We start from the raw sequence: 21,579 nt of genomic DNA on the forward strand, positions 1-21,579 counted from the left end.
TGGCTGAATCACGCCCAGTCCCCACTCCTCCCCGTCTCAGAGCCTGAATGCTGCAAATCAGCTGATTTGTGATGCTCCAGAAGTGCTGGCAGGGAGAGGGAGAAGTAGGTAAGTTCGGGGCACTCAGTGCACAAGAGATGTGGGAGAAGGGGGCAGAGACAGGGTGTATGGGCCGCACATGGAACCCCAATGGGCTACACATGGGTCACAAGCTGCCTACTACTGAGCTTAGAGGATGCAGCACTTCAGATTGCACCCTGAGGAATGCCACATGCTCTTGAGAGCCTGCTGCACACACAGACTGGTCTCTCAGAGGTGAAATCAAATCACTTCATTCCCATCTAGAGGGAAAAGCACACACAAAGACCATCTCTGTCCCCTTAATAGGGAATAGGGATGGTTTCTCTTGTACATTAGGTGCCCTGAACTTACCTACTCCTCCCCTTCCCTTTCCTGTACTTGCATCCCCTGTACCTGCATCTCTGCCTGGCTCCCACCAGTGGGTTTGGAAGGGAATGCCTGGAGCAGAAGTGTCTTCTGACTGGTGCCATTTTCACTGATTAGATGCTGGGGAGAGCTTGATTCTTCTTTTTCTCCTTTTATAATAGGCCTGAAGGCAGAAGATATTCTGGAAAACTCTGGAGATTCAAAAACTCCGAAAACCTAAAAACATATGGGGGCGGGGGGAGAGATTAAAACAATGTAACCATGAAAATCAAATCCAAAGGCTTATAATCACACTGAAACCAGGGTCCAAGATGATCAGATACAAACCAATCCTGATAGACCATGTAAGAGATTCAACTCACAACTCTTCAGAAACTTTTTCTAAGGCTACGACCACACCTGTACCTTTTTGCCAGTAAAACTTTTATTAGTCAGAGGTGGGGAAAAAACCCCTTCCCGACTGACAAAAGTTTCACAAACCAATGTGCCAGCATGGATAGTGCTACATCGGCAGGAGACACTCTCACTGACAAACTCATTGGGAGCCGTTTATTATGCCACTGTGAGGTCCCTACTGTAGACATAGCCTAACACACTTTATACATTTACATTTCCAGATCTGTACACCGCTCTGGTACATTCCATATAAAGTTAATAATTTGCACGGATAAATCCTCTTTCATCCACATGAAATTTAGTACGACTATCAGGAAAAATTGGGATGATATGGTGCATTAAACTGTGGAAGAGTCTCTCAAGGGAAGCCATAGAAGATCCTGCCCTGGGGACTGTTAAAGACAGACTGGACAGAACACTAGATAACACTCTGGTGAGCCCAGCCCTGCATCACCAGGGAGATGGACCCAATGACCCAACAAGCCTTCTCCGTCACTCACTGCCATAATTTATCTCAAAATACTTTATACTTAAGCCATAGAACACCTCCATGAGGATGAAATTATCATTTTCTCTGTTTTACAAAGGGGGAAACCTGCAGCATAGAGCAGTTTAGTGATGTGACCAAGGTCTTTGGAAGTCTGTGGCAGAGTCAGGATAGGAATCAAGTCACCTGACTTCCAAACTCCAGTGCTGTAACCATGAGAGCATCCTTCTCCTTCGTGCAAGGATACATTAATTTGCATATCTTTTATACTTTTGCATTATGATTGTTTACATATCAGGGTCAAGACCTTGCTGCTGTGCATGCTGTTGAAACATTGACCGAGTCCTTTCCCCTTAGAGCCTGCAATCTAGTTTAAGGGCATGTTTATTCAGAGAAATAGCCCAGAAGTACTAGCATTTCATGTGGACACACTTTACTCTTTGGAAACAGATTAAGCTAACCCCCAAAAAGGCACTCGGTGCGGAGTAAAAGCATATGTGGGGTGCTAGAGCAGAATAGCTATTGTGAATGTAAAACATAAGAATGGCCATACTGGGTCAAGACCAAAGGTCCATCTAGCCTAGTATCCTGTCTTCCAATAGGGGCCAAACAGAGGCGAGGGACACCATTCCTACCCATTCTGGCTATTGATGGTCCTAATCTCCATGAATTTATCTAGTTCTTTTTTGAACCCTATTAAAGTCCTGGTTTTCACAACATCCTCTGGCAAGGAGTTCCACAGGTTGACTGTACCCTGCATGAAAAAAAACTTCCTTTTGTTTGCTTTAAACCTGCTATCTATTAATTTCGTTTGGTGACCTGCTAGTTCTTATATTATGGGAACAAGTACATAAAATTTCCTTATTCACTTTCGCCATACCTGTCATGATTTAGAGACCTCTATCATATCCCCCCTTGATCTTCTCTTTTCTAAGACAAAATATCCCAGTCTTTTTAATTTCTCTTCATATTGGATCCGTTCCAAACCCCTAATCGTTTTTGTTGCCCTTTTCTGAACATTTTCCAATGCCAAGATATCTTTTTTGAAATGAGGCGACCACATCTGTACACAGTATTCAAGATGTGGATGTAACATAGATTTATATAGAGGCAATAAGATATTCTCTGTCTTATTCTCTATCCCTTTTTTAATGATTCCTAACATTCTGTTTGCTTTTTTGACTGCCACTGCACACTGATTGGATGTTTTCAGAAAATTATCCACAATGACTCCAAGATCTCTCTCTTGAGTGATTATAGCTTAATTAGTCCCCATTATTTTGTACGTATAGTTGGGCTTTGTATGCACATCCTAATTTATTTCACACCAACTTCCCCATGTAGACAAGCCCTAAAACTACTTGTCAGGAGTGGGTGTACCAAACTATCAGAAGGAGATGCAGAGAGGGGGAATGTAGCAAGGATAAGATCCATATGGGTACATAGGCCAATTAGTGCAGAGATTCGCAGCCTGATTCAATTACTCTTTGAAATAACTAGTTATTTACCCTTCGCCTACATTTCTGCTATTTTTCACTTGTCTGTTTTACTTGTACCTCTGCCTGCTTTCTCTGTCGCTAAACCTGGAAAAAGGCCAACCTTTACAAAATAATTGTTTGCATTTTTGGTGGCTGGGTTGTTTTAAGTTATCATTCATTTTACATTTTTTTTTTAAATTAAAACAGATACATCCATTTCCACGACCAACCCGACCCAGACACTTCCTTGCCTACAGCAATTAGTTGTCTGCCTGGACAAGTCCCCTTTAACAAAATAAAACTACCCTCGGCTGGGAGCCCCACTGACATCCTCAACTCCTAACACACAGAAAATCAGTCCTCCGTTTCAGCTTCCACTGGCCTGCCAGGGAGGATATACGTGTCCCATGCACTAGTAACAGCAGGGCTGGAGATGGGGCTGTAAAGAGCACAATGCATAGTTAGATCCTAAGCTTGTAAAGACTTGTGCATAGAGTTGCCAGGTGTCCGGTATTAGGGTTATCAGGTAGCTGCAGAAAAAATACCAGACACACTTGATGAGGGGAGGGAGTGGGGAAGGGACTGGCCGGGAGGAGGGGAGTGGGTGGGAAGCAGGACTGGGAGGGGGGGGACAGGGGCAGCGGGGCTGGCCGGGGGAGATCAGGGGGGGTGGGAGGAGCAGGGCTGGCTGGGGGAGATCGGGAGGAGGAGAACCAGCCGGCAGGAAGCGGGGCTTGCCAGGAGGGTGTCAGGGGGAGCGGGGCTGGTCGGGAGGGGGGAGCAGGGCTGGCTGGGGGGGGAGAGAATTGGCCAACGGGGAGTGGACTGACCCAGGCACATGCAGATCCCAGGTCGCTGCCCGTCCCACACACGGTTCCGGCAAAGAATGAGTGAGTCCGGCTACGGCTCCACCATGCACTTGAACAGCGCTCGGGTGCACGGACAGGGCTTCTCCTCCTCCCCAAGGTGTCACCCCTACGTCAGATGCAACCAGAGGCTCCCAGCGCCGATCACGCCCCACTTCCCAGCCATTCCTCCTGCCTCCACGAGGATTCCGTTGGGCACCCAGCCGGAAAACCAGAAAATACCGGACACTGCACATGACCAGTATTTTCTGAATTTTTTTACCAGAGGGCCCAAAAAACAGACTGTCCGGTTGAATACCAGATACCTAGCAACCCTATCTGGTATTGACCCGGACTACCAGGTATTTTCGCCTCCCGTCTGGTAAAAAAATTCAGAAAATACCAGACACCTAAAATGTCTGGTATTTTCTGATTTTTTTCCAGGAGGCGAAAATTCCAGGGGCTTACCAGGTTCCACAGGGGAGCTGTCCGGCCCAGAGCAGGGAGACAAGATGGCAGACAGCCAGTTAGGACCAAAAAGCCTCAAAAGCATTTCTTAAAGGAGACATGCTGTTTGTTTTTTAATTTATTTTTTTTAACAACTCTCGGGGTCCTTTTTTTTTTTTTTTTTTTTTTGCTCAACAACTTTGGTCTCCTTCTTTTTCCCTCAACAGAATTTTTTCCCCGGTGGGTTGGTTTTTTTTTTTCTTTGGCGGTGGGTGGGGGGATAGTTCGGTATTTTTGGTTAAACCATCTGGCAACCCTACTTGTGCATTCGAGCAGTCCCACTGCATAACGTAACCCACGCGCACTAATCTTTGCAGAGTCAACCCCTTCATTGCTTTGAGCATCATGTTGCTCTTTATTGGTACATTTACATCTACACTCTTGAATTTTTGCATGTAAATCCTATTTGGACACAAAGAAATGAGCTGCTATCAGGTCCCCCTGCCTCTTTCCAGATGGGTTTTTTAACTGATATTTACCCCCCACTGATGGTGCCTGTGTAACACACTGGAGAGTATGTGATAGTGTCCCTTCTGAGCCAGATCCAGAGGAAAGGAATCCCTTGAAGTTCCCCCACAGCTCATGCCCTTCCATGGAAGCCATTGCAGCTCATATTTCTGGCTCAAGGCTATGTCTACACTGCAAGCAGTGGAGAGTGTCAGAGCCCGGGTCTCCAGGAAAGGGTTTTCGTGCCGCACTAAAATGGGCATTCAGGCTCGGAGACTGAAGCCTAAGGATGGGGTTTAGGCAGTTTTAGTGTTCTAGCACAAGCCCCACGAGCCAGTGTCTGTAGATACAGGCTCTCAGACTGGCTTCCACTTTGCAGTGTAGACGTAGCCTCGAGTCAATTCCCGGTTCGTTGGCCGACAGTGATCACATTTATAAGAGACTTTTTCTAGGGTGATTTTACCTGATCTATCATTTTCCGAGCTTCTTCTACTTCTTTATCTTGTGACTCGGTCTCAATGGTGTAAGTTCCCGTTTCACTTAAGCTGTCCTCCTCGTCGTGCTTCCGAGCTTTGGCCAATTTTGGGTTGGTAGGTGGGGTGGCAGCAGAGTCTGGGGCAGACGATATGACTACCCGGGGAGCCACTGGCATCTGCATAGGTGCTGGCTTCTCAGTGCTTGGCTTGCCTGCTGGAGAGGTTTCCCTTAGATACTCAGCAGCAAAATCCTGAGCAATTTTAGATTTCCTCCCCACGCTGCCGTAGTTCTTCGCAGAGGCCCTAGAAGCAGAGGAGGATGAAGCGTTGATCCGATCCTCTGTCTTCTCTCTCTTAAAGGATCCAGCTCTCTGTGTCCCTGATGAGGAGCTGGCTGACTTGCCAGCTGGGGCAGGTGGATGAGCAGGTGGCACTGGGCTACCGAGCTTCTCAGCGGGCATGGTGGCTTTGCGCTTTTCCACCTTGGCTTTTGGGACGGGATCTGTGTCGCTCTGGGAGGAGTGCGCGCTGTGTGTGAAAGACTGCGACCGCTTTTTACGAGGCGTGTCATCGTCAAAGAACTCAATGACAAAGGCCTGCTGGTTATGCAGCATTTCATGAGGGTCCCTCCTGATCTGGCGCTGAAGCTTGGCTTGCTCAGAGGCATGGTCGCTGGCAGGGGTCTCCTTTTCTGCTTTGGGTGCAACAGGGTCTTCAGAGTCGCTCTGTGTCCCATCTTCATGTCTGTGACCTGAAAACGACCACATGTAAGTGATTCCTCCACTACCATTCCGTTGTAACCCTCGTCACCCCTTCCCAGCATGATCAATCCTGGATTTTTCTCTCTGTAAAGGAATAGTTCATACTGGGCACACTGCAAAAGACACCTGTTTGAGATGGTGATTAGAGAGAGCTGAGGGTTTGCATCCCAGCATGATGAAAGGGCGGGAAGGAGGGGGAGAGACTGAAGGGAGCTGGGGTTTTGGTTTTTTTGTTGTTGTAAAATTAATTATGTCAGGCCATCTAAAGCTTTTCATGTGCGTCTTTTTTTTTCCTAAATCAAAATAAATACATGTAATTATTTTACTATTCTATGCAATTTCACTGTCTCAAAGATTATCTTGTTATGCATCATTTGTTGTTACCCTGCAGAGCAAGGGAAACAAACCAAGACAAAACAAAACAAGAAAACCCTCTAGATTGCATTCCATGGACTCAAATCAAGATGATCAAAGAGTAGCAAGCTGATGGAATGGAACTGAACTTCTATTTTCTCTCCCCCTTAGAAGGGCAAGTAAACTGACAGTTAACAGCAAACTGGACTTGTGGGACTTTCAGTTTTATTTGAATGACTGAGGCAATAAAATTCCTTTAAGTTATATATATGGCTTCCACATCATTTTTTCACCCTCCTGGCAAAGGTTATTTTATGGAAGGTTCTTGCTTATTAAGCTCTGTTTTGCATCAACAGTAGTAATATTTTTAGTACAGGATCTCTGTAATGTTTAATATTCCCCACCCCATTTTACCAACAAGGAATCAGAGGCATCCGGGCTATGGGTGATTTGCCCTAGGACTTACAAGTCATCAGGAGAACTGAGAAAAGACCTCTATGCTCTAGACCTTAAACATGTGTGGCAAGGAGTGATAGAGGTTTAACATCATGCAGCTGACAGGAAAACTGCACTTGTTTTGCAAATACAAATGGCCCAAGCACACAAGTATGGAGCATCACAATTTAATCCTCAGTCTCTGTTGAAGCCCTTCAAAGATCTCACCAGCTCCTTTTTCAAGAAAAAGGCTCAGCAAGTAAATGGTATTGTGCCCTGAAGGTGAGCAAACTTGGACTCTGTTAAATTGAGAACTTGCTATTGTGCTCAATCTAAGGGCTGCAAACCTTGCTCTACATGTTAAAATCTTGGGGCTGAGGGAAAAAGCTCTCTGGCTGATTTCAGATGTTATGACAGAACAATAAGAGACTACATCTCTCCTCTGGACCCAAATCACAGAGTATTTAAATCTGGTTGTCAAGTCACCTGAATTCTTCTCAAAAGCAAAGAAGCAGGCAGTGAAGTCTTCAGAAAACTGGTGCAAAATATTCCTTGGGGCCAAACATGCTAATTAAGGAGGAGGCCAACAATAGCTTCCAAGTGTTCTTCGAAGAATGCCCCAGATAGGAACATGTCACACAATAAACCAATCTAGAGGTCAAAAAGGCACCGATAAATGTTGCAAAGTTCTCATCTCTGCCTACACACAGATGGACAAAGATATTCACAAGGTATTTGATGAAAAGGAGACAAATACATGCATCATCCACATCTTGAAACGAGCTCCTTCCTACACAAGCTTCTCAAACACTGCACGACATGTCGGATTATGTCTAAGGTAAGGCAAGACTGTCTGCATCAGGAGAGAGTTTCTTGGACAAGGGCCTAACTTCTTCTTCTTTGAGGAAGCTGGTGTCTTGCCCTCTGGTAAAGGGCCATTAACCTCAGCCACTGGTGGGCCTGGTAGCCCTCCTCCTCAATTTTAGCAGGTAGGAGGATTACAAACTGCAGCTGCTACAGCACCTGCACAACCTCTATGAGCCGACCGGTGGAAATGCATAAGATGTTACCTTTCCCCCATTTGACAGAGAGCTGGCCTGACAGAGGCAGCCAAACTAGCTCCGGTCAAACAGATCCTGGGGAGAATTTTCAAAGGCACTGATGAACGCTAGACGCTCATCTGCCAGACGCTGCCATTAGCAGTGGGACACTGAATTATTATGGGCTTTGACATCTCCCCCTCCTTATCTGCAGAGATAACAGGAAACACCTCGTGGTGACAGACTCTTCCCAAGGCCGGCAATTTAGATTCATCTGGAACCAGGCCTGTCAGCAGGGTGGGGCAAAAGGGGCAACTGCCCTGGGGTCCAGGGTGATTCAAAAGGGCCCAGGACTCCTGGCTGCCACCACCACTATAGCAGTGGCTGGTGCCCCAGGCCCTTTTGAATTGCCACCGGAGCCCCAGCAACACTGAAGGGTTAGTGGGGGAGGGGCAGACGGGGCTAGCCCCCATGTCCACCCCTTCTGCCCGAGGCCTACCTCTTCTGGGAGCATGGCATCGCCACCCTCCTCCCACCTTGCCTAGGGGCTTGGCAGTTTTGTGGGGCCCCATGTCTGGAACAGTTGAACACTGAAGGGTGTTTCTGATACATTTTGGTGAAGGAAGAGAAACCTCTCTCACAGCTATGCCACCCAACCTTTGACCCAACCTATCAGACTCTGCCCCAGAGCTAGCCTCCATCCCATGCACGTCAACGGTCATGGAACAGTGACTAACCATGGTATACCACGGCCCCGGGCAATTAGCTATATTTGGCCATTGTGAGCCTACCGCCAGAAAAGCACGTGTCATTCCTCCCAGGACAGGAGACCAAGGGATTAGCTCACAATTAAATGTGCTTCCAACCTAACTTAACCACATGAAGAGAAAAACTCGAGTCTCTGACACTGAAGCTCTCTATTTGAGATGAGCATTTCTGAAAACGTGCAGTAATAAAGCAGGGTGGGAACTGGATTAGAGCATTCCACTGCCAGGTGACAAGTGGCATCCATGCCCAGCAGGTGCGTCGTCACCTGCTACACAAGGCTTAGAAGCGTCAAGAGTGATTATAGAAATACCTGTCACAGAGATGTGGTTCTTACACCCTGAAAACTCTGAGCTAAGAAAAATGGGTTCATTTTTCCTTTGAAAGGCCATTTTCCCCCTACTTATGCTGTATTTGGAAGTCAAACCCATGGACTAGCCAGCATGAAAAAGAGCAGCTTACCTTTCAGCGTCCTCACATGAACTGGCAGATCGCTCTTTGTACTATACACATCGTCTACCGGAGACTGCCTTCTCATCAAACTTGGATCGTTCTGAACCAGCCAATCAGCCACCTTGCTCTCCGCTGACATCATCTCTGTGTGACCCACGTCCTTACCGAAGGGTCTTCTCTGTCTCAATGAGAACTTAGTTACATGATCTTTTATCTTTATTTTACCAGGGGTACAGTCATCAAATTCAATGGTAAAAGAGGCATGGCTTTGCACAACGGGGGGTACCACCGCATCAACGTCCTTCGTTGGGATTTCATGGACCTGCGTTTCAGGTGATTTTGCTAGCTGTTGGAATTCTTTAGTTGGGATTTCAAAATAACTGGGTTCTCTTCTGAATGCATACACTGATTGTTCCTGGGAATCTCTATAAGCAGGAAGGTTGCCATTGATCTCTCCTTCATGCTGTGATATCTCCTTCGTTCTTTCTACAGACAAACATATGGAAGCAAACACCTTAAAGGCACCATCTCAATATTAGATTAAAAAGCCTATATGACCATACTTGGTAATAATATAGTTCTATTGTTCACATACCAACTAGGGATGTAATAGTGTAGTTGATTAACCAATAAGCAAGAGCTTATAGGTTAATGCCATAGGCTACATGCATTCCCACCCCTCTGCCCAGTAATTTTTTTAGCAGGCTGGCCAGCAGCCCGGCTCAGTCCCGGCTCGCACCAGAACCAGGACCTATTCCCACTGCAGCTCTGCATTTAAAGTGTGTTAGGAGCCAGGTGGGCAGGCAGCCCACCTCAGTTCCAGGTCATGCCCGGTCCAGGAGCTCAGACCCACCCTCCCAGATAGGAGTTACTGCCACCCTGTGCTGCTGCCTCTGTATTAGAGGCAGCAGCGTAGGATGACAGGCATCCAGTCTGTGAGGGAAGCTGGTTTTTATACTGGCTCCCCTTGCGGACCAGCTCCCATCTGGCACCCTGAGCAGAGGGCTCCTCGGAAGTGGGGCCAGAGAGCACTGGCTGCTGGCCTCACCTCCAGGGACTATAGAATAGTCGAGTAACCAATAAGAATTCATGAGGTTAATCGACTATTCAATTAACCAATATTTAACATCCCTAATACCAACTGCCTCATTAAGCAACATGACTAACAACTGCATCGACTATTCAATTAACCATTATTTAACATCCCTAATACTAACTGCCTCACTGAGAACCTCATTAAGCAATGTGACTAACTACTGTTATGTATGGTTTGTTCTCTCTCCCCCAGATGAAGAATTGTGTGTGCTGCAGAATTTGTAGATGCCTGTGTTTTTATGTTAGAGGAGGACACCCTAAACATGGAGCTGAAGGTGATGAGGTTTGGAATGGTCCTGAGATTCCTGTGGGACTTCATCCCAGAGTTAATAACTACAGCCAAGTTTATCCTTCAATGTGATTTCTTAGGCCTGGTCCACCATGAACACTTTAGCCTTTACTTAAATTTATATACAAGAGTGATTTCCATAGGACTACAGTGGATATGAAGTTCAGATGGGAGCTTGATTTCCTAATATATTAGGGTATGTCTACACTACAGCGCTAGTTCGAACTAACTTAGTTCGAATTAGTTAATTCGAACTAAGCTAGTTCGAACTAACGCATCTAGAACTAAAAACTAGTTCGAACTAGCGTTTTGCTAATTCGAACTAGCAAGTCCACATTGAGTGGACTCTGAACAGGGCTTAAGGATGGCCGGAAGCAGTGCCGGCAGGGCATAAAAGGAGGACTTAGAGCATGGAGATGCTGTCTCAGGCTAGCCGAGGGCTGCGCTTAAAGGGTCCCGACCCCCACCCCGGACAGACAGTTCTCAGGGGTGCCCCGCTTGCAAAGAAGTTCTGGCTTGGAGTGCCCTGAGTGCCCACACTGGGCACATCACACCACTCGGCCATCAGCCCGGCTGCACTTGCCGCAGGCTGCCATCTGGGGAGAGGGAGTAATTGGGGGGCTGCAGGAGAGCTTCCACCCCCAGAAGCCCGCAGAGCCAGCTCAGTCCTCCCCATCGGGGGCTCGTACCCCATTCCTCCCTCACCTCCTTCCACTTACCCTTCCTTAGCCCCCCTTCTTATTGATGTACAAAATAAAGATAACGTTTCTTCCAACATTGACTCTGTCTTTATTGAAAAAAAACTGGGGGAGACTGGGAAAAGGAGGTGGGAGAGGGGAAGAGAAAGGCTGGGAGAGGGGAGGGCAACTAACATGATCAGGGGTTGGGAACAGGTCCCAGATGAAGAAAGGCTACAGAGACTGGGACTGTTCAGCTTAGAAAAGAGGAGACGGAGGGGGACAGGATAGAGGTCTCTAAAAGCAGGGGTTGGGTGGAGAGGGTGCATTCAGAAAAGTTCTTCCTGAGTTCCCATAAAGAAGGACTAGAGGACACCAAAGGAAAGGAATGGGTAGCAGGCTTGAAACTAGTAAGAGAAAGTTGTTCTTCTTCACAAAGAAAATAGTCAACCTGTGGAACTCCTTGCTGCAGGAGGCTGTGAAGGCTAGAACTGGAACAGAGTTTAAAGAGAAGTGAGATAAAGTGATGGAGGTTGGGTCCATGGAGTCCTATTAGCCAGAGGGTAGGAGTGGTGTCCCTGCCCAAAGTTTGTGGAAGGCTGGAGAGGGATGGCAGGAGACAAATCGCTTGGTCATTGTCTTCGGTCCATCCCCTCCAGGGTCCCTAGGGTTGGCCGCTGTCGGCAGACAGGCTACTGGGCTAGATGGACCTTTGGTCTGACCCAGGACGGCCATTGTAAGCTCAGGGCTCAGGGTCGGGGGTCTCAGTGGATCACCTTGATTTTCATGCACACCTGGTCCTGGGTGGCCAGGCGGGCAGCTCTCCTGCCCTAGCCGGCCACTTTCCTGTGCCTAGTGAGGAGATCGTGGACGAGGTCCACGATGTCCGCACTAGCCCAGGAAGGTGCCCGCCTCTTGCGGTCCAGGGCAAGCTCCCGGGAGCCGCCAGCCTGGTCCCGGCAAGAGGGGGTGGGCTGGGGGGCATCGGGTGGGTGGCTCTGTGCCGTGCCAGGTGCAGGGTCTGCTAGCTGGGTGCTGGCAGGCTTGCACCTGGCACGGGCACCGTAGCCAGCCCGTGCCCCTTTAAGGGGTCCGGGGCCGGGAGGGGGGCATAGAGTTTCCCTGGTGTTGGCCAGAGTGGCCACCAGGGAAACCTGGGGAGGGCTAGCCTCCCACTAGTTCGAACTAAAGGGCTACACAGCCCTTAGTTCGAACTAGCTAGTTCGAACTAGGCGTTAGTCCTCGTAAAATGAGGTTTACCTAGTTCGAACTAAGCTCTCCGCTAGTTCGATTCAAATTCGAACTAGCGGAGCGCTAGTGTAGCACCTATTAAAGTTAGTTCGAACTAACGTCCATTAGTTCGAACTAACTTTGTAGTGTAGACATACCCTTAGTGTCCTCCCTGCTGTTAACAGAAATCAAATACCACTGCTAGGGTATGTCTACACTGCCACCCTAGTTCGAACGAGGGTGGCTAATGTAGGCATTCGAAGTTGCAAATGAAGCCCGGGATTTAAATATCCCGGGCTTCATTTGCATCTTGCCAGGTGCCGCCATTTTTAAATCCCCATTAGTGCGGACTCCGTGCCCGCGGCTACACGCAGCACGGAGTAGGTAGTTCGAATTAGGCTTTCTAATTCGAACTACCGGTACACCTCGTTCTACGAGTCCGCACTAACGGGGATTTAAAAATGGCGGCGCCCAGCAAGATGCAAATGAAGCCCAGGATATTTAAATCCCAGGCTTCATTTGCAACTTCAAATGCCTACATTAGCCACCCTACTTCGAACTTGGGTGGCAGTGTAGACATACCCTTAGGGTGGTGCTCTTGGTATTTGTTTATTTGGAATTAAACTCTATACAAAGGCAATTGTCATGACTTATTTCACACCCAATCAAGGAAATACTCATTTTTTTTTAAATTTCCCCTTATTCCTCTTTTTTTAAAAAACAAAATATTAGGACTTCAAATTGCAAAATTTACAGAGTACAAGGAGTTTTAGTCACTAGAATTCTGAAGCAGGATGTTGTGTGTGGTGGGAAATAAAAATGCCTCAGTTTTCTCCCAAAGACCATCTCCATTACCTGAATAATCTTCTTGCCTTCTGTCCTCCTGCCTTTCTAGTTTGTTATTTGCATCATCTTCTCCCCACCATGAAGGCTGACCATAAAGAGGAGTGCGATAAGTAGTTGTCTCTGGGAAGGGAAAGCAAGAAGCTACTATGACAGTAAATATACAGTCTGCTAAAAGGAAGGTGAAAATAGAATGATGGAGTCTCAATGGACTTTCATATATTCAAGAAATTTTCTAGTAACTACAAAATATTTTGGAGCTAAAACTGCCAGTGTCTCCGCCTACTTTAGTTCAAGCCCAAATTCCACAGCTGGGGGAAGCAGGGAGAAAGAAAGGGCAGGTGGGAGAGGAAAAGAGAAAAACTGTAATGAATGCTGTTTTCTTTTGTATCTTAAGTATTCCCTGCTGCGCTGCAAACCCAAATGGTAGCATTATACTATTGCCTAAAAATCAAAGAGTGACCTACCACAATTCTCTGGCCCGGCTGAGAAAAAAGCAGGGGGAAAAAAAAAGCAAAACAAATTACAAATATGAAAGATGAAATTTAAATTATTCCGTGTTTTAAAAGCAGATACTGCTAAACCCTCCATTTAAACTTACAGATCCTGCAGGTCTAAAAAGGAAGCAAAACTCCAGGTGGAAATCACAGGAGCTTTGTCTTTGACAGATTCAGTACTGCGTTCAATGTGGAAATATAAAGTAGCAAAGGTGTAGGTATACATAAGAGGAGGTCTCCAGGAAAGACCAAGTCCTGCCCACAGCCCCAATGCTGAATAACAGGATTGGGGTGGCAATCACTTAGGTCAGCTCTTCACTGCAGAGTTAAGTGAGCTGCCTTCAAGTTACTTCTTTTGCATTAGCCCAGCAGGAATGAGGGCAGCCCCACTGCGGATACATCTAGACACCTCTGGTATCCCAAAATAGTGTTTTCTGCATCTTAACAGCTCGCCCGTTATTTCAAAATGCAATCGAAATAACGGGCTTGCTATTCCAACGTCCCAGTAAACCTCATTCCATGAGGACTAAGGGACTTGTCGCAACAGCGGTGCATTTCAAAATTTAACACTGTGTAGACAGCGCCAAATTTTGAAATAAGCTATTTCGAAATACTCTCGAAATGAGCTATGCAATTTGTGTAGCTCAAATTGCGTAGCTTATTTAGAGCTGCGGGTGCAGCGTAGACACACCCCGTAAAATTACACTCAAGCTGCTGCATTTTTAATTGTATATCCTGCATTTACCCTGGTGCTGCCAGGGCACATCTCATGTTCTTGGTGGTAAGATAAGCTGAGCCTCATTACAGTGTTCAGTGGGAGACCACTCCTCACTAGGCACATGGGTGGAAATAGTGTTAGCTCTGTAGCTCTTTATATTAAACCAGTTTCCCCTGGGCATGCTCCAGATTTCTGTTGTCGTCCTTCATTCCAATCCCCAAGCAAGCCTAGATCCTGAGCAAGGATCTCTGCCAGATATTGACACTGATACGAACCACACAACTTTCATATTGGAAAACGAGGACTGATAGGGTGTGTCTAGACTACAGAGTTTTGTCGACAAAAGTGGACTTTTGTCAATAAAACTATACCTGCATCTACAGTGCTGTTGAGTTCTGTTGGCATAAAGTCGACAGAACTCAGCAGTTTTGTCGATGGCTGTAAACCTCATTCTACAAGGAATATCTCCTTTTATCAACAGAGTTCTGTCGACAGAAGGCATTATTGCATCTACACTGTCTTTTGCATCTATACTGTCATGTCGACAAAGCGGCGTGCTTTGTCGACAGAACTGGTTGTAGTCTAGACGCTCTTTGTCAACAGAAGCTTTGTCGACAGTATCTGTCGACAAAAGCCTGTAGTCTAGACGTACCCATAGAGTGCAGGGGTGGGGAGAAATCCTTTCCCCCCATTACTTCCCCAAGACTAGAGAGGGGCAGTGGATCCTCTGTACAATCACCACACTATCTTAATTTAAGCCGACAAGCCACAGAACGTCACGTTGCATGCCAAAAGTAGCTCAGACTCACAGGCTGAGCACCTATTTTGCCACCTTCTTCTATGACACCATATTCAAGCTACAGCTGCCTAGACAGCAGCTACCTGACATGCTTTAAACTCACATACTGAGCTGCTTCAAAGGAATCATCGGATTGCCTCTGCATCGGATTGCCACTGCATTGCCAGTGTAGTGTATGGGGGGGAGGGACAGTAGTTCTTATTGCTATGATGGCTATTGGATATGCAGTTCAAAAGTATATCTGAAGAAAGAGTTAATCCTTTCCCACCCACAAACCTAATAACCATCACTTGGAATATTTCAGAAGAAATCAGAGTGAGAAACTTTTAAATCCGGAACACTGGCTTTCAGAGTCTCCAAATACAGTCATTTTGTTCTAAAAATACAGCATTTACTGACTACAGGCCCTCCCAAGGACTTGTCTACATAATTGGAAATTATAAAAACATAGTCTCTCATAGGACTACAGGTCAAATGAGGTTGAAGATCTATTTTCTGTACTCTTTCAGCATTAAAAAGAAAACTACATTCACACTCTTCCTGCAGCCTTTTAAAATTCAGAGGAGGAAGATTTCTCACCATTAAGAAACTATAATACTAAGCAATAAGCTTGCTGCTTATTATTTAGTAATACTAAATAATACACAATAAGCAATAATTTTTATAACAAACCACTTCAAAAAGGAGTAAGAAATGACCAAAAAAATATAATACAGGAAAAGCTACACTGGGTCAGACCACGGGTCCATCTAGCTCAGTATCCTGTCGTCTGACAGTGGTCAGTGCCAGATGTACTAGAGGAAATGAACAGAACAGGAAATCATCAAGTAATCCATTCCCTATCATCCATTCCCAGCCTCTGCAAACAGCCTCTGGACACTTCAGAGAATGCTTTTGAATCCCTGCCAATCCTGGCTGATAGACATTGATCGATTTATCCTCCATGAACTTACCTAGTTCTTTTTTGAACCCTATTATAATCTTGGCCTTCCCAACATCCTCTGGCAAAGAGTTCCAAAGGTTGAGTATGCATTGTGCAAAGAAATACTTCTCCTTTGTTTGTTTTAAACCTGCTGCCTATTTATTTCACATAGTGACTCCCAATTCTTGTGTTATAAGGAGTAAATAGCACTTCCTTATTTACCATCAGTCATTATTTTATAGACCTCTATCATACCCCCACCCCCCGCCATCCCTTTTACAAGTCTTTTTAATTTGTCCTCATATTGAAGCTGTTCCAAACCCTTATCAGATGCACATGTGAACATGATTTGTTGGGGAAGAGTCACTATAGCTTTTGTAAAGGAAAACGTGCTTCATCCATCTATTTGAGGGAATCAACAAGCATACGGACAAGAGGGATCCAGTGGAACTAGTGTTTCAGAAAGCCTTTGACAGAGTCCCTCAAGAAAGACTCTTATGCAAAGTAAGTGGTCATGGGATTTGAGGGAAGGTCCTCTCAAGAATCAATGACTGGTTAAAATACAGGAAACAAATAGTCACTTTTCAGATTGGAGAGCGGTAAATAATTGTGTCCCTCAAGGATCTGAACTGGGATGTTTTAAAGCACCAGGTTTTTTAGATTAAGTATTTGGGGGAAAAATGTTTGTTCTGGGGTTATTCTGCTGTCCCTGATCATCCCAGGACAAGGGAATAAATTACAACTTCATTCAACTCAACATCCCAGAAGAATGCAAAAGGCACAGCTAGAATGTCGGGTATTTCTCTCTTTTAAAGTGGCTAAAATATTGTAGGGAACCATTAATTTTCATACACATTTTAGCTTCCCAATTAAATTGTTTCAATTCTATCAAGTAAGCGGTGCATGCTAAATTTCAGCTATGACCCAAAGGGCGAGATCCTCAACTGATATAAATCTGCAAAGTTCAACTGACTTCAGCAGAGCTACATTGGTTTACACCCACAGAGGATCTGGCCCCAAAAGCAAAAATTCTTACATTCTTTGAGGAATGATGGGTAAGATTTTGCTCGCCCTGTTACATACACCAAGCATCTCAGATACTAAGTGCCTTAAATCCATAGCTTTTGCTTTTGGGAATGCACAGAAACATGGGAACTGTCCAAACTACTGGTCCCATGAGGAGCAGAAATGAAAAATAACGACACAGTCATTTAAATCGTTTTGTAGCCAGTCTGCTGGATAGCAGCTCCTTGCTCCCCTCTCTCAATATCATGCCAATTGGTCCAGATTATGCCAATTCATTCAAATATACTTTTTGGCTCATCAATTCAGGCAGGCAGCCTGGAAACCATACATGTAGATGACAAAACTGAGGTCAGCATGAGCACTCAGCTAGCTAATTATTGAATTACTGGGAACAGTGTAATACAGAGATGGCTACTGACAGACTGTGTTCTACTGAGCAAATTATGCCTGCAAAAGGGGGCTGGTCCAGTTTCACTTTTTTTAAGAACATGATTTCAAGTAAGGCAACATGGGTCAGGACCCAAAACACAGTCACACTAAACAAGGAAAAGAGGAAACGATGCAGTAATGCAGCCCCTCTACCAGCGTCTCACTTCACGCATGCAGCTTTGATCATGCCGGGGTTCCATCTCTTTGATAACAGAACTGATAGGGTTGCTAGCAGCCTCCTGGTTTAGTGCCAAAGGCCGTACATACCCCCTGTGGCCCGAATAATGTATAAAATTACAAAGGAAAAGAGACAATAATGGCAAATTCCTTTGCTGATGAGAACATTAGCAGTTTTTGCTATTCCTAAAAAAAGCATCAGAAATCTACACAGCATCAATCAAGCTTTTTTTAAAATTCATTATTAATAGCACAACTTCCATCATCAGAAGATGTGGTGCACCAGGTTTAGTAAGGAACAGGCCTTGGGGAAAAAACCGAAGATGATCTAGATCTAGCGTTAACATTGTAAGTCAGATAATTCCTACAACCTCTATCACTTTTTTCTAATAGTAAATTACAATTTAGCTGGGGAGGGGGGAAAACTAAAGCACATCATTGGCAGTTAAGGGTTTTTTTTAAAGTAAGGTAAGTCTATACCATGGTCTCTTGTAATCAATGTACATTAATATTGGAGGTTCTTGCATTAGAATGGCCAGGCCGATCTTATTTTTATCAATTATTCAGCCAGTCAATAAGTCTTTGATGTGCTGTAGGCTTCTCCAAACAGGACCAGATGAGGTACAGATAGCTGCATATCTAAGATGGCTGTTTCTCCTAATCTCTAATGCAGCTGTTACCATGACCTCAGGTGGAGAGTACTCCAAGAGTTAAATCCCACTACACAAGCAGCAACGGCTCCCACTGAGTCCATGAAAGCGGCGCCAGCTTGCTCCATTGCCAGATTTGGCCGAAAGAAACAAACACCCTAGCAAATCAGTTACACATGTTATAGTTCCGCCTTCCTCGATAGCAGGTTTCACCTTCTATTGTTATTTGTATTTTGGTAGCACCTAGAGAACCAGTAGAGATCAGCACCCCATTGTTGTAGGTGCTATTCAAACACAGAGTAAGAGACAGCTCCAGCACAGAAAAGCTTCCATTCTAGACAGAGAAGAGAGACACAGATGAGAAACGGAGGCCTAGGGAATCTAAATGACCATTCCAGGGAACTCTGCGGAAGAAGCAGACATGAAACCACATTGCTGAAGTGACAATTTGGTGCCTGAAGCACAAGACCCTGTGTCCTCTCCAGCACACAGCAGTTACCCAATGGCCACTTGTATGCAGATTCAGAATTTGACGGAAATTAAAAATCCTGGTGTTGTTGACAAAGGGGCCGATTTCAAATGGGAGCTCTGGGCACGTTACCCTTCTGAAATTCAAGCCATCAGTGTTTCTTTAGATCTGCCAGCTCTGGGAAGTTCGAGATATTAAAGGATTTTTTTTAAAGTGCCATATTGTTTTTAAGCTACAACAACAGTATGTTCAAATAGCTACACTCTAGACTGCACAAGTGTTTCAGGGTACTTATATACACACACACACACCACCCCTGTTATGACCAATTTATTAGTATGCACAAAGACCACAGGAACTGTCACATTAAAACCAACCCCCCAGTCTATCAATATGTCACACCAGAAATTGGCAATGGTAAGTGCTCCAGAGACAGTCTTCAAAACTGCCTAACGCAAAGTAATTGTGCAACAACCGATGCGTGGGGAGTGAGATGTCCCTAGTCCACTCATGGATCAGCTTATCCCATAAAACAGGACAGCTAATACTGCTAATTTTTAATACTAGCTAATCAAACTGCGGATGCTTTTCTTATTGATAAAAATTTCTATTCCTCAATGAGTTTCGGCTACTTGCCTCAGTAACATCCCGTAGAAGCAAACTCCAGTGTTTGATTATATTTGCACTTTAAGGCAATACTTAAAAAACCTACAAGAATTTTTTAGTGGTATAAAGATTAATTGGTTATTATAGGAAAAAATTAATAGAAAGCACAGTTGAGACCCCTCTTTCTGATTCATTGTTTTCTATATCACCCCCCCCCATTCCTAACCAGTCCTAGTATTATTTTTAAACCTCCCCTACTAAAAAAAGTCCTGCCCTTTGCTCTCTTTCCTCCCATTGGAACTGTAATGTGGATTTTTAAATGCCATTGTCACCACAAAGTGCTTTCATTTGCTAGAAGCAAATTACTACATACTTACAGGGTTAGCACAACAGTTCTCCCTCCAAAGCCTTTCCCACTGCCAGAAAGTCAACCCACTTTGCTGAAAATACATTAATGGAATGAAGAGCATGATGATTTTAAACCACGGCCAGTCCTCCAAATGCACAGAGTGAAGCTGCATGTATAACTGAAGACCAAGTGAGTGAAAACTCCACTACAGGCTAATAACTATTTCTGCTAGCTCATCTTCCAAAACTCATCCAGCTTTTTCTATTGACTTCAGTGGACTTTGGGAGTGGCTCATTGGGTCCCATCCTGTTAAGTACCTCCGTCTAAATACTCAGCATCTTCAACACCCACTTCTTTGAATGGGATTAGCAACAGCTCAGCATTTTGCAGATGACTCTCAACCTCTTTCCAGATCGGTTTTTGATCTGAGGAAGTGGGTCTGGCCCACGAAAGCTCATCATCTAATAAACCATCTTGTTAGTCTTTAAAGTGCTACATTGTCCTGCATTTTGCTTCAGCTACCCCAGACTAACACGGCTACATCTCTATCACTTTCCAGATCGGACACTGAGCAGCCAGTTACATTAGCAGGAGCCAGCAACACCCTCCTCAGAATTCACCCCTCCTAGGCAATCTGCAAAACTAGTTTTTGTACCTCAAAGTGAAAATTAAACAAGGGTTAGCAAGAGCTACACATCAGGAAAGTAGGTCACTATGCTTGAGGTATCACATCAGATGTTGTGTTTGCAGATATTTCAGATACCAACTGCCTCAGTTACAGGGAATCAGTCTGACAACAAACAAAAGCCCTGCATATTTAGCAAGGTGACAAGTGATAAAAAGAACCAAGTAGGAAAGCGCCTAGATAATCTCTGCATGCTGCCAAAATGTCAGCCAGTAGGTGACAAAGGTAAATTAATTAGCTTTGGAGAGTACAAACTGGATATTTGCAACTCATTTCAAGAATCCGGCTCAAGTTACACTCGGGCTAGACAGTTTACTTCAGGGACAAGAGACAGTTCACCTCCTTTCACCCTCCTCTGTGTCACGGCTAATCACCACCCAACCTATCCCTATAAGCGCTTGTGAACGAACTCTCAAGGAGGCAAGGCGGAATGTGCCACATCTACTGTATTCACCACAAATAAGAGGGACACATGGAAAGCACCAGGGAAAAGGTTCCTGCCAGGCAGGGAAGCAGAATGAGGAGCAGGAAGGCATGTGTGATTTCACACACAGCAGGAGTGACAAACAGGAATATAAACAGAAGAGAAATGCTATGCAGCTTTAATATACCCTCTCAGCTTATTGGGATTTTCACAAGGGCAAGACACAATGTGGGAGATTAAGGTCACCACATTCCAGCTGGCCAGGACTAGTGATGGGAAAACCTGACAGATGCACCTAAGTATCTAAATAAACAGACACTTCTGCAAAGATTCTGTACCCAAATTCACACACCCCTTTCATCTCTTTCCTGCAACTTAGGCTCTGTCATCCCTCCCTTAACCATGTGATGCTCCCCACACCCTTCCCTATTGCCATGTACCTCTTCTTCCTTTTCTGGTCTGGGGGCTCCATTCCATATGCCTGACAACCTCTCTGCTAAGCCCCAGGTTAGTGACTTACTTCAACTTTCCTGGGACTTTGGAGCTTCTAAAACACAGGGCAAGCAACCTCTGCAGCCCCAAAGGTAAGCAACAGTCAATTAACTCCACAGTTCTTCTAATGTGTGGGAGAGGGAAGAAGCAGGAGGCATCTTGGTCAGGATGAGACCTAGGCTGTGTCCAGACTCAAGGTTTTTTTTGAAAAAAGTAGCCTTTTTTCGGAAAAACTTCACCTGCGTCTAAATCCCAATAAGCTGAGAGGGTATATTAAAGCTGCATAGCATTTCTCTTCTGTTTATATTCCT

At 45.2% G+C, this 21,579-nt stretch overlaps 1 protein-coding gene across 5 annotated transcripts in view; it reads right to left on the bottom strand.

The window, feature by feature from the left end:
• CEP170B (centrosomal protein 170B) overlaps nt 1-21,579 on the bottom strand; it is a 91,760-nt gene that overhangs the window by 34,902 nt on the left and 35,279 nt on the right. For 4 of the 5 annotated variants that reach the window (XM_075926448.2, XM_075926447.2, XM_075926446.2 and 1 more), the window contains exons 3-6: nt 13,038-13,169; nt 8,901-9,377; nt 5,071-5,834; nt 475-663 (exon numbers count right to left, since the gene is read on the bottom strand). In XM_075926448.2, the coding sequence (XP_075782563.2) occupies nt 475-663; nt 5,071-5,834; nt 8,901-9,377; nt 13,038-13,169 (1,562 nt within the window). The remainder of the gene's footprint in view (nt 1-474; nt 664-5,070; nt 5,835-8,900; nt 9,378-13,037; nt 13,170-21,579) is intronic. The other variant, XM_089778335.1, reaches the window with a different exon arrangement.

Source organism: Pelodiscus sinensis, chromosome 5, assembly GCF_052426305.1.
Source record: "Pelodiscus sinensis isolate ZL-2025 chromosome 5, ASM5242630v1, whole genome shotgun sequence".
Taxonomy (NCBI): domain Eukaryota; kingdom Metazoa; phylum Chordata; order Testudines; family Trionychidae; genus Pelodiscus; species Pelodiscus sinensis.